This window comes from Heteronotia binoei, chromosome 13, assembly GCF_032191835.1.
Source record: "Heteronotia binoei isolate CCM8104 ecotype False Entrance Well chromosome 13, APGP_CSIRO_Hbin_v1, whole genome shotgun sequence".
NCBI classification, from domain to species: domain Eukaryota; kingdom Metazoa; phylum Chordata; class Lepidosauria; order Squamata; family Gekkonidae; genus Heteronotia; species Heteronotia binoei.
The window spans coordinates 16,277,339-16,290,602 of NC_083235.1; the positions used below are offsets into that span (position 1 = coordinate 16,277,339).

The window sequence follows — 13,264 nt, forward strand, 5'->3', positions numbered from 1 at the left end:
TTGATCTGGGTTCTCCACCCCCTCAGTTGGTTTTTCAGTGTCAGCCAACTGAGCTCCTTCCTGCCTGGAACGCTCCACAGCATCCTGCTGCCCTTGTGGAAATTGGCACCCCTCTTCCCATTGGGCACACCCTCCTGCAGGGTTTGAGACAGACTGGTCCTCCCCCTCCCTGGTTGGTGGTGAGGTGGCTGCCCTAAAGTTGCCTTCCTCCCCCCACCTTCCCCTGAGGGTTTGGCTTGGGTTCTCAGTCCCCTCGGTTGGTTTTTCAGCACTACCCAACTGACCCCCTTCCTGCCTGGAAGGTCCCACAGCTTCCCAGGATTCCTGTCTGCCCTGCTTCAAGACGACCTGTTTTGAGAGCGTCTCGGACGATCCCACTTCCTGATCCACAGCTACTTGGTGAACCGGTTCCCACCTAAGGCCGCTCCGGACCCCCTTCTGGAACCGCTCCCGTTCCCCCAAGCCTTCAGCTATGTGCTCCTCTGAGCCCACATTAGCCTTGCTGCTCTCAGAACCTCCTGTGAAATCTCCACTCTCCACCTTGGTCTCTTCAGCATGCACATCCTTTATGCTAGACAAGTTCCTTTCCTTGCTAGGAACATCCACAGCCTCTTGCTGCACTTGGGGAAAGCTACACCCCTCTTCCCCTTGGGAACACCCTACTCCAGGACTTGAGATAGGCTGGCCCTCCCCCTCCTGGGTGACTGCCCTCTCTTCGTCCTCAATAACCTGGGCTATTTCCCCCTCCCTGGTTGGAGGTGAGGTGGCTTCCTTAAAGTTGCCTTCCTCCACCCACCTTCCCCTGAGGGTTTGGCTGTGGGTTACAGCATTGATAGAGTACTGGCCAACCACCAAATCCCGGCCCAATAACACTGGAACTGTTTGTTCCTTCATTACCCCACATTCAGAATAGGATTTACCTTCTTGTGGAGCCAAACCCCTGAACTGCTTTCGGGAGTGGTCTGGCCCCAGTTTAAACCTTTTAAATACAGTGGCTTTATAGGCCACAAAAGTTATCCCCCCATCTTCCATAGGCATGCTGTGATAGATGGCTGAAAGCTCTCCAGTCAGGTTGCTACAGAGGTAAGACATATAGTCCTCCTCTGCAATCCCCCACTGTTTGGCTGCCCTCTCAAAGTTGGAGAGGTATATGGAGGGGTCTTCTCCCTCTTGGTACACTGCAAAGTCCTTAGGGGTGACTTGGATCTCTTTGCTTAGTTCAGCTTCCAGACGTAGCACCTCAAGCTCATGGCGACGTTGCTCTTCCTGCTCCCGTCTGTAGATTTCAGCTTTCTCTCTTTCTTCCTGTCTGCGGATCTCAGCTCGTCTCAGCTCTCTCTCTCTTTGTCTTTCCTCCCTCTCTCGTTCCTCCTGTCTGCGGACTGCATCCCTCTCTGCTTGTCGTTCCTCTCTCTCTCGTTCCTCCTGTCTGCGCTCTTGGTACGCCTTGGTATGGATTCTTGCCAGTTCCAACCGTAGCCGCAAGAGTTCTTCTGACTGGGTGGGAAACACTTTTGCAAGTGCCCCTGCATGCTGATGATACTCCAACAGGAGGTCTTGCATATCTACTACAGTCATGTTGTCACACTCCAGCTTGTGCTTTGCACACTCTTCCTGGAGCTGTGGCTTTGTCATCTTCAGGATTTCCAGTTTCTTAGCACGCTCCATCCTAACTAGCTAAACTTTCCCTACTCCAGTTGACCCGAAAATAAAACAAAACCGCTGTTGCTTCCTCTGGGTGCTTGCACGTATCAAAAAGCAAAAATGCCTGGCCAATCAAGTTCTCTGTTTGTTCTCATCCCACCGCTGCCGCCAAGTGTGGCGGAACCGGCCCGATTCTGCCTTCAGACCCGGTCCCGTCAGCTCCCTATGGAGTCGCCAACTCCTGGAGGGAGCTATTTCTCCTCCTGCCCCTTGGGCTCGCTGCCACCACCTGCTCAGTCCCGGGGTTCAGATTGAGAGGAACAGGACTCCCAATCCCCCTCTCCATCTATGAGGCTTGGCCTCAAGGTCCTCTGCCACCCTGCACTTGGGTTTCACAGAGACCTCAGCGCTTCTTTGGGGCACCCCTGGAGGATTGGCACCTTATCCAACTGCATGCCTTCCCCCTTCCCCGGGGCCCCCTTCTCAAAACAGCGTGGTCTAAAGCGGTCTGGGGATCTAGGTGGTACAGAGATTGATTGCCAGCATTTAAACAGTAAAAATATATTTATTTAAAAAGAGAAAAAGATAGGAAAAGGAAAACAAACCAAAAACAGTTGCCTTTAAAAAGTTAACACAGCCTAGTACAGCACAACACAGCTCAGCAAACAGCATAACAAAATAAAGGTGGTTTTTAAACGCATCGTATTGTCCCTGGTCTATACTTGATCTGCCTAAGAGAATGACTTACTTTGTCTTACTGCCTGGAGCCTCCCAGGCAGGAGCCCACAGGCAAGCAGCCTCCCTTCCCGAGCGCCTGCTGCAAACTCAAACTCTCTTCCTGCCTGGCACATGGCAAGAACAACAGCACTTCCTGCCTCTCTAGGAGGCTTTCCCCCTAGCGTTGTTGGTTTGGCTCTGGAAGGGAGGGGGGGAGTGAGGGGAAGGCTACAAAGCCTGCTGAATGGATTTACTGATCCCTGCCTTTTTGGATGAAGCACCAACACTCTCAGATGGCGTTTCTCCACATCCTCTCAAGGGCCAACAACAGTGCAGAGAAGCTGAGACCTTCATTAGAATATCAGAAGAGCCGTGTTGGGTCAGACCAGTGGTCCATCTAGTCCAGCATCCTCTCTCACACAGTGGCCAGCCAGTTCCTCTGGAGGGCCAACAACAGGGCAAAGAGGCTGAGGCCTTCATTAGAACATCAGAGGAGCCCTGCTGGGTCAGACCAGTTGTCCATCTAGTCAAGCATTTTGCCTCACACAGTGGCCAACTAGTTCCTCTCAAGGGCCAACAACAGTGCAGAGAAGCTGAGACCTTCATTAGAATATCAGAAGAGCCGTGTTGGGTCAGACCAGTGGTCCATCTAGTCCAGCATCCTCTCTCACACAGTGGCCAGCCAGTTCCTCTGGAGGGCCAACAACAGGGCAAAGAGGCTGAGGCCTTCATTAGAACATCAGAAGAGCCCTGCTGGGTCAGACCAGTTGTCTATCTAGTCCAGCATTCTGCCTCACACAGTGGCCAACTAGTTCCTCTCAAGGGCCAACAACAGGGCAGAGAAGCTGAGACCTTCATAAGAACATCAGAAGAGCCCTGCTGGATCAGACCAATAGTTCATCTAGTCCAGCATTCTGTCTCACACAGTAGTATGGCCACCTACAACCCTGCCTGTGGCCCTTACATAAAAATTTCAGCAGGAAAAGCCTTTCTTAGCCACCCATGTATGCTGGGACAAAACATCTCTCCACCACACTGTTGTTAAAAGCAAAGGATTCCTGCTCACTACTCCCACCCACCTCCCAACCCGCAATTAAAACAATGGCAACCTTTGCTCCATCCAAAAGCCTACCGGCCTCTGAAGAATGCCTGTTATGCAACACGCCTTCGAAAGCAAGAGGTGGGACATTGGGAATTGGTTCCTGGAAGAAGCGGCTTGCTTTTATCTAGCTATGTATTAAGTTGGTAGGAAGCGAGGCCTCTAATACCTAATGGCCCCTATTATCTACATAGCAGTCCCCATTTTATCAAAATAGGCACATCCATGAAAAGAACACCATATGTTGTATTTGTTACAAAACAGCGAAAGGAAAGGAAAGGAAAGAAGAAAGACTGAAGACTGTAGATTTATACCCCGCCCATCTCTCTGAATCAGAGACTCAGAGCAGCTTACAGTCTTCTATATCTTCTCCCCCCACAACAAACAAGGAGGGGCTGAGAGAGCTCACCCAGAAGCTGCCCTTTCAAGGACAACCTCTGCAAGAGCTATGGCTAACCCAAGGCCATACGGAGCTCTCCCAGGATTACACCTGATCTCCAGATGACAGCAATCAGTTCCCCTCAAGAAAATGGCTACTTTGGAGGGTGGAGTCTACCCTGCTGAGGTCCCTCCCCTCATCAAAATTCACTCCACCCCCAAAACCCCCAGGTCTTTCCCTACTCAGAGTCAGCAACTCCTGGTAGAATTAATTCCAGTGTGCTTGGACAGCCTTTTCAAAATGAGCTGTACATTACAGACCTAACTGTACCCATAACAAGCTGCTGATTCATTAGAGCGGAGCTCTTAAAATGTGAACAGCCCATAAGAATTCTGAGCAAACCTGCCTTTGGTGTTGTGGTATCTGTCTGGAGACTTGCTGGGATAATGTACAGCCATGCGGCATTGAGTTTGCAGGCAAGAGTGGTCCCACAGCTGCTGCAAGGGAAGATGAACCAGGCTTTTTTCCCCTGTTCATCTTCCTTTGCCTCTAGTCTAGACCAAGGCCCAGCATGTATCGTTCAAGGGCATCAAGGAGTGATCTTGCTTGATCTTGAAAGAATTCCCTTCTGGTATGCCACATCATCATGAATATGCTGACAGATGGACGGACAGGCAGGCAGGCAGATAGACAGATGATAGACAGACAGACAGGCGGATGAATGGATGAACATATGAAGCTGCCTTATACTGAATCAGACCCTTGGTCCATCAAAGTCAGTATTGTCTTCTCAGACTGGCAGCGGCTCTCCAGGGCCTCAAGCTGAGGTTTTCCACACCTATTTGCCTGGACCCTTTTTTGGAGATGCCGGGGATTGAACCTGGGACCTTCTGCTTCCCAAGGAGATGCTCTACCACTGAGCCACCATCTCTCCCCTCCCAATGGACAAAGGTAGACAGATGGATAGATGAATGGACTGACAGATAGATAAATAGTTGGATGGATAAACAGGCAGATGGATGGATGGACGGACGGACAGGTAGGTAGATAGATAGACAGGCAGATATCCTGTATCTGGCAGTTGGATTGACTACTATTGGATACTACACAGGGCCCATATAACATCCCAAAAAACAAGCTATGGATTCTATTTCTGAAGCCTGCCATCAGCAGGAAATTGTCTGAATGCTGAGTCACTCAGGGTGTTGAACTCATGGTGAAGTCACGTCCAGTGTGTCATTGGAGGGAGGGGTTGCTGCTGAGAGCTACCACATGCCCCCAGATAAAGATTCCCTCTGGGCCTCCTTCATATCGCTCAACCCACCCCACCCCCCTTTCAAAGCATCACATGAAAGCAGATCCCCAGACTTCTCAGCTGTGTGGGCCTCCAGGATGTCTGTGGGTGCTAGGATTTTGCCCCACATTTCTCAGCAGCCCTATTCTAAGGCATGTAGGGTTTAGTAACAGCTTCCAATATGCGAATAGGGTTGCCAAGCCCAATTCAAGAAATATCTGGGGACTTTGGGGGTGGAGCCAGGAGCAAGGTTGTGACAAGCATGACTGAACTCCAAAGGGGGTTCTGGTCCTCACATTTAAAGGGACAGCACACCTTTTAAATGCCTTCCCTCCATTGGAAATAAAGAAGGATGGGGCACCTTCTTTTGGGCTCAGAGTTGGACCCCCTGGTCCAGTCTTTTTGAAACTTGGAGGGTCTTTTGAAGAGAGGCACTTAATTTGGCACACCCCCCCTCAGAGCCCCAAATACTTGCTGATCAATTCACCATTATACCCTATGGGAATCGGTCTCCATAGGGAATAATGGAGTGCCTAGCAGACATTTCCCACCCACCCCCGTCCTGCTTTCTGATGACCCTGAAGCAGGGGAAGGCCTCCAAACCGGGGATCCCCTGCCCCCACCTGGGGATTGGCAACTCTAGATAGGAATGGATTCTTAGGAGAGATTCGGGCATACAGCAACAGACCTCATGAGCCTTCTGATGGAAGCGAAGTTACACCTCCTGACTCATCCTGCTCACTTTGATCTTCCCACAGTTTTTAAAAAAGGTTATATGAGTCGGCATTGTGTTAAAAGGCCTCTGTTCCCTCCCGCCCCCCCCCCCCAATCTTTCTCCCATATATTTGTTTAGCTGCTTTCCTAATCTGGTTCTGCAGCTGGCCGCGGCTCTATCCTGAGGCCGTCGATTCCAAAGCTTAGAAGAAGAGCTGAATTTTTTTAAATCCCTTTAAAAAAAGAAACTTCATGTGTGTGCTTTTTTCATCTGAAAAGCAGGATCAAAACCCATCACAAGGCTGATGAAGACCCAACCTCCCCCCGCCCCTCCGGCCTTCTCTTGCTTTTCAGTTATCTTGAATTAAACTATTTTGGGGAGAGCTCAGACTCTGTTTATTACTCTGTAAAGCTTCCCTGGCGCAGAAATTAAGGCCAGAAGGGGGGGAAAGTTATAAGAATGTAAGAGAAGCTTTGTTGGATCAGATCAGTGGCCCCATCCAGTCTAACACTCTGTGGCAGGGGTGGCCAACGGTAGCTCTCCAGATGTTTTTTTTTGGCCTACAGCTCCCATCAGCCCCAGCCATTGGCCATGCTGGCTGGGGCTGATGGGAGTTGTAGGCAAAAAACATCTGGAGAGCTACCGCTGGCCACTCCTGCTCTATGTCACACAGTGGGCCAAACCCAGGTGCCATCAGGAAGTCCACCAGTGGGGCCAGACTCCAGCAGGCCTCCCACTGTTGCCCCCCAGCCACACTACCCACAGACAAGGTGTTCCATCCAGGGCTTTTTTGGTAGAAGAAGCCCAGCAGGAACTCATTTGCATATTAGGCCACACCCCTTGATATTGCCAATATTTAGCACAAGGCTTTTTGTAGGGAACAAGCCCTGCAGGAACTCATTTGCATATTAAGCCACACACCCCGACGCCAAGCCAGCTGAAACTGCATTCCTGTGTGTTCCTGCTCAAAAAAAGCTCTGGTTCCATCTAAATCTTTCAGCTAATAGCCAGTAATAGTCCTTTTCCATTGGTGAGTTATTCTTCACATGAAACGACAGAGGGTCGATCCATTTCATCTAGCTTCCAATTCAAAAGCACACACGTGTCCAATAGATGAAGACAATGACTGCAGATTTATACCCCGCCCTTCTCTCTGAATCAGAGACTCAGAGCAGCTTACAATCTCCTAGATCTTCTCCCCCCACAACAGACACCCTGTGAGGTGGGTGGGGCTGAGAGGGCTCTCACAGCAGCTGCCCTTTCAAGGACAACTTCTGCCAGAGTTATGGCTGACCCAAGGCCATTCCAGCAGCTGCAAGTGGAGGAGTGGGGAATCAAACCCGGTTCTCCCAGATAAGAGTCCGCGCACTTAACCACTACACCAAAGAGGCTATCATACTTTGGCCACATTATGAAAAGACAAGCGTCACTGGAGAAGACAGTAATGCCAGGAGAAGTTGAAGGCAACAGGAAAAGAGGAAGACCCAAACGAGATGGATAGACTCCATCAAAGAAACCACAAGGGCCTTCCCCATGAAGAAAGGTTGAAACGCTTGGGACTCTTTAGCTTGGAGAAACGTCGACTGCGGGGTGACATGATAGAGGTTTACAAGATAATGCATGGGATGGAGAAAGTAGAGAAAGAAGTACTTTTCTCCCTTTCTCACAATACAAGAACTCGTGGGCATTCGATGAAATTGCTGAGCAGAAAGGTTAAAATGGATAAAAGGAAGTACTTCTTCACCCAAAGGGTGATTAACATGTGGAATTCACTGCCACAGGAGGTGGTGACGGCCACAAGTATAGCCACCTTCAAGAAGGGTTTAGATAAAAATATGGAGCACAGGTCCATCAGTGGCTATTAGCCACAGTGTATGTGTGTATATAAAAAAAATTTTGCCACTGTGTGACACAGAGTGTTGGACTTGATGGGCCGTTGGCCTGATCCAACATGGCTTCTCTTATGTTCTTATGTTCTTCCATTTGCAAGGCTGTAAACAACATGACATTTCGGAGGTCATCAATTCATAGGATTGCCAGAAGCCAGAAGCAACTTGAGGGCAACTAACACTCATACACCCATCCCCACTAGAATTTTAGTGCTGGAATTAGTATGAAGGTGGCTGATCCCTACGGGCCTGTGCTCCCTGATTGGCTGGTCCCATCTGTCTCAAGAAGCAGGCCACGATTACATGATGCCTACTAGTAGGCAGTCACGTTGGTCTGAAGCAATAGAACAAAGCAGTAGACAAGTGCACCTTTAAGTTTTATTCAGAATGTAAGCTTGTCTGATGAAGTCTGCTTAAGAGCATACGAAAGCTTACATTCTGAATAAAACTTAGTTGGTCTTTAAGGTGCACTTGTCTTCTGCTTTGTTCATGATGCCTACTGTTCCCTGTTGACTTCTGGGAAACTGGAGGAGTACATACCAATGAGTTTAAAGGCCAGAGTGGCTCTCCACAGCCAGGGCAAGAACCAAAGGTGAGGAAATGGTTAAGGTTGTGGCCAAAAGGAAGAAGTGAAGAGGAACTGTACTCTGTAATGGATGGCATATAGAAGAAGAGGCTGCTTTATATCATGTCTGGGGTTTTTAGGAGATACTGGGGTGGGCAGTGTTCCCTCTAAGCTGAATTAGTGTGAGCTAGCTCACGGAGTTTTAGCCTCCAGCTCATACATTTTTGTTTTAGCTCAGAAAGGATGATCCCAGAGCACAATAATTTATGCACTAGCTCACAGTTCTTATGCCAGTAGCTCACAAAGTAGCATTTTTGCTCACAAGACTCTGCAGCTTAGAGGGACTCTGCAGTTTAGACTCTGCAGCTTGGGTGTGCGTTTGCTTATTTCATTATTTTATACCCTGCCTTACATCATTGAAGAGCCCCATGGTGCAGAGTGTTAAAGCTGCAGTACTGCAGTCCTAAGCTCTGCTCACGACCTGAGTTCAATCCCCGGCAGAAGCTGGGTTTTCAGGTAGCCAGCTCAAGGTTGACTCAGCCTTCCATCCTTCCAAGGTCGGTAAAATGAGTACCCAGCTTGCTTGGGGGAAGTGTAGATGACTGGGGAAGGCAGTGGCAAACCACCCTGTAAGAAGTCTGCTGTGAAAATGTTGTGAAAGCAACATCACCCCAGAGTTGAAAACGACTGGTGCTTGCATCCTTACATCATTTTCCTTTTCTCCATTTTATTCTCACAACAACCCTGTGAGGTAGGTTAAGCTGAGAGAGTGTGTGTGTGTGATTGGCCCAAGTTCACCCAGCGAGCTTCCATGGCAGAAGTGGCAATTCGAACCTGGGTCCCCCAGATAATAATCCAACACTCTTAACCATTACACCATACTGGTTTTAACTGGTGTCAGAGAGGCTCTCTGGACATCTGACCAAAATTAACCATGCAGTGTGTTCTTTAAAGTTGTGATCCTTACAAGGGAATTCTCCTTCCCCTATTTGACTAATGCAGTCCAGTGGTTGAACAAATAAATGAAGACACATGAAACTGCTTATACTGAATCAGACCATTGGTCCGTTAAAGTTACTATTGTCTTCTCAGACTGGCAGCAGCTCTCCAGGGTCTCAGGATGAGGTTTTTCACATCACCTCCTGCCTGGTCCTTTTAACTGGAGATGCTGGGGATTGAACCTGGGACCTTCTGCATGCCAAGTGGAGGCACTTCCATTGAACCAGGGTCTCAGGTCAAGGTCTTTCTTATCACCTCCTGCCTGGTTCCTTTAAGTGGAGATGCTGAGGATTGAACCTGGGGCCTTCTGCATGCCAAGCAGAGGCACTTCCACTGAGCCAGGGTCTCAGGTCAAGGTTTTTCTCATCACCTCCTGCCTGGTCCTTTTAAGTGGAGATGCCAGGGATTGGACCTGGGACCTTCTGCATGCCAATTGGAGGCACTTCCAATGAGCCACAGCAATCAACTGCAAAACTAATCTGAACCTTTAACCCACCATCACTATCCATTCTGGAAAGATAAACATGTCTTCCATTCTGCCCCAACAAACCACTCCTGCTGAGTTTTTTTTTTAAACTGCCACACAGCACTGAACTAAATCAGAAGAAAGGCAGGTGAGTCAGAGAAGATCCCCAAGCATTTGGGAGAGGCTGTGGCTAAGAGGTAGAGCATCTGCTTGGCATGCAGAAGGTCCCAGGTTCAGTCCCCAGCATCTCCAGTTAAAAGATCTGTCAGGAGGTGATGTGGAAGGCCTCTTCCTGAGACCCGGAGAGCTGCTGCCAGACTGAGTAGACAACATGGACTTTGATGGACCAAGGGTCTGATTCAGTAGAAGGCAGTTTCATGTGAGTTTTACCAAGTCAGTGTTACACAACATATCTCTGCTGTTCCAACTTCCTAGTTTCTGACTGGTCTGAGCTGTGCACCAGAGCTCTTGATGTTGGCCTCAGCATCTCACTCCCACACCCGCCGCCCTGACCCACCTATTTCACCTGAGGGTATCCCCTCTGTCCTCGTCCATCTGGATTATAAACTGACCCACAACCATCCCTATGTTCAGCTACCCACCCCTGCACAATCTAAAGGCAGAGCAACTGACGGCCATCTAGGCTAAAATAGTGAGCCCCAAACCACCCCAATTCCTGTTCTTTGCAGTGCAGGATTAAACCTTGCGGAGGCCCCTAAGCAATCGAAATCTCGGGGTGGGGGGCTCAAAAATGATCTTCTAATATCTCCTGCAGGCACCTTTTCAAAAAGCTCTTTGACAAAGCTGCACGAGAGAGGCAAACTAGCCCGGGGCCCCTCAAGGTGCGGGGGCCCATAGGCCGGTGCCTCCTTGGTCTATTTGTTAATCTAGCCCTGGTCCTTTGGACCACCCTGGCTCTTGCCAGACAGATTCTTAAGCAGTGACTCCCTACAGAACAAGCAAGAACTGGCACAAGATAAATTAGAAGCCACAGAGATGGAGGGACAGATGGATGGAATCACAGGTGGCGGTGGAATGGGCCATCAGCTCGCAGCTGACATAACAGCCCCCGGGGGGGGGGGGGTTGTAGCAGGAACTGCTCTGCATATGAAGCCACACACCCCTGATGTAGCCAATCCTCCTGGAGCTTCCAGGGCTCTTAGGACAGGGCCTACTGTCAGCTCCAGGAGGATTGGCTACCTCAGGGGTGTGTGACCTAATATGCAAAGGAATTCTGGCTACAAAAACACCCTGGTGACTCTCGAGGATTTTCAAGGCAAGAGACTTTCAGAGGGGATTTGCCATTGGCTGCCTCAGCATAGCAGCCTTGGACTTCCTTGGACTTCCTCCATCCATATAGCAATCAGGACCAACCCTGCTTTGGTTCTGAGATCGGACAAGATCAGGTTAGCCAGGGCCATCCAAGGAGATATGTGGATTAAGGGTTGGAAAGGGACAGATAAGTGAAATAGAAGGATGAATGGAATGCAGAGGAAGGAAGGAAGGAAGGAAGGAAGGAAGGAAGGAAGGAAGGAAGGAAGGAAGGAAGGAAGGAAGGAAGGAAGGAAGGAAGGAAAAGAGAGATAGGAGAGGGAGGGAGGAAAAGAGAGATAGGGGAGGGAGGGAGGAAGGAAGGAAGGAAGGAAGGAAGGAAGGAAGGAAGGAAGGAAGGAAGGAAGGAAGGAAGGAAGGAGAATGATACAAGACAGGGTGATCGTTTCAGAGGGTTGCCCTTTTGACCTGCAGTAGGAGAGCTCAGCTGGAGTCCAGGAGCACCTTAAAGACCAACAAGATTTTAATGGAAGCATCAAACCTGCCTTCATCAGAGAGGATGAGGCTGCCTGCTTCATCATTTCCTGTGAGTCAGGCTGTGACAGGCCAACTAATGGATGAGTGGGTGGGGGCTGGGGAGGCTTTCATTTTGACCCCCGCACGCGCACATACACACACACTTGCCCTGCAGGTGCAATTCAATGCCAAGGCGCCATTCAGTAACCAAGGGATTGGAAATGCGATCCAAAGTCATCGCTAGAAAAAGGTTTCTCTGAATCAGGAAAAGGCTGGGGGGAGGGGGGGGGTCTTTCAGTTGCAGGAAGTTGTGAAACTGACCAGGTCTAGAAAAAGAAGGTAAAGGAAAGCCTTCACCTTCTGGAAGGGAGTGGGGGGACCCTTAGCAAGTCTTGGTGTTTGGATCAGGCGAAGGAAGGAAGGAAGGAAGGAAGGAAGGAAGGAAGGAAGGAAGGAAGGAAGGAAGGAAGGAAGGAAGGAAGGAAGGAAGGAAGGAAGGAAGGAAGGAAAAGAGAGATAGGAGAGGGAGGGAGGAAAAGAGAGATAGGGGAGGGAGGAAGAAAGAAAGGAAGGAAGGCAAGGAGAGGGAGGCGGCAGGAAGGAAGAGGCAAGGAAGGAGAGGGAGGGGGGGAGGCGGTGGGGCAGCCTGGGCTCGCTGGGCAGCTGCTTACCAGTCGGTGCCGGGCTCGTCGACCACCAGCAGGACTTTGGCTCGCGCGGAAGAGCCCCCGGAGCCGGCCACGCCGCCCACCTGCTCGCTGAAGGTGGCTGCTGCGGCGGCGGTGGTCTGCTTGACGGCGTTGGAGAGGGAGGAGAAGAAGCCGCCGGCGCTGGCGGGCCCGGGGCTGGGGCTGGGGGCGGCTGGGGCTGGGGCTGGGGCGGGGGCGGCGGCGGGGGAGAGGCTGCCGGAGGAGGGCGAGGTGGCGCTGGGGGGCGGCGGCGGGGGGGGCTGCGGGCGCTGCAGGTCGGTCATGTAGCCGTTGGGCAGGTTGGCCATGAAGTTGCTGTCGGAGAGGCGCCGGCGGAGGTAATTCATCTTGGCGGGGGGTAGCGGGGAGTCCTGCGGGTCGAGGGGGGGCCCCTCTCCTGGCTGGGGCGCCCCTGGGGGGAAGGCCGGCTCTTCGGCGAGCGGGGAGGGGGGAGGGGGGCGGCAGACCCGAAGCCTTCCCCAGGGGTCCTCACCCCCACCGGCTACCTCTCCTGCAGCTCCTGGCCCCGGAGGAGGTCTCCTCTAGATCAAGTCGCCCTTCACGTCGCTTCTCCTTGGGGGAGGATCCAGACAGCCGGCTTTTTGGGGTGGTTGGGGGGGGGGGGATCTTTCGAGGACTGGCAGGGAGGGGCTCTACTTGATCGTCTGCGCTGGATCCAGATCCTCTCTCTGGCAAGGAGAGGCGATGCCAGTGGATCTCCTGTCTTCTTTGCCCAAGGGCTTCGTGCTCTCCGAGGGGGAAAGGATCCTAGATCTCTCTCTCTCTCCAGCTCTCGCTCTCTCTCTCCAGATCTCTCTCGCTCTCTCTCCAGATCTCGCTCTCTCCAGATCTCTGACTCTCCAGATCTCTCTCTCTCTCTTTCTCCAGATCTCTAGCAGCTCCGGCTGCTTGGCGCGCCTGTCTCCTCGGGGAGACTCGGTAGGGAAAGAAGGGGCCAAGAGTCCCTGAGCTTTGGGGGGGAGGAGGGGGGAGTCTCTACAGTGGGGAGGAGGGGGAAGC

General features: G+C 51.2%; 1 protein-coding gene across 3 annotated transcripts in view; it reads right to left on the bottom strand.

Annotated features, from left to right (window-relative positions):
- SYN1 (synapsin I) overlaps positions 1 to 12,597 on the bottom strand; it is a 294,037-nt gene extending 281,440 nt beyond the window's left edge. For all 3 annotated transcript variants that reach the window (XM_060253011.1, XM_060253010.1, XM_060253012.1), the window contains exon 1: positions 12,227 to 12,597. In XM_060253011.1, the coding sequence (XP_060108994.1) occupies positions 12,227 to 12,591 (365 nt within the window). In that variant the 5' untranslated portion in view covers positions 12,592 to 12,597. The remainder of the gene's footprint in view (positions 1 to 12,226) is intronic.
- Positions 12,598 to 13,264: the final 667 nt, after the last annotated feature.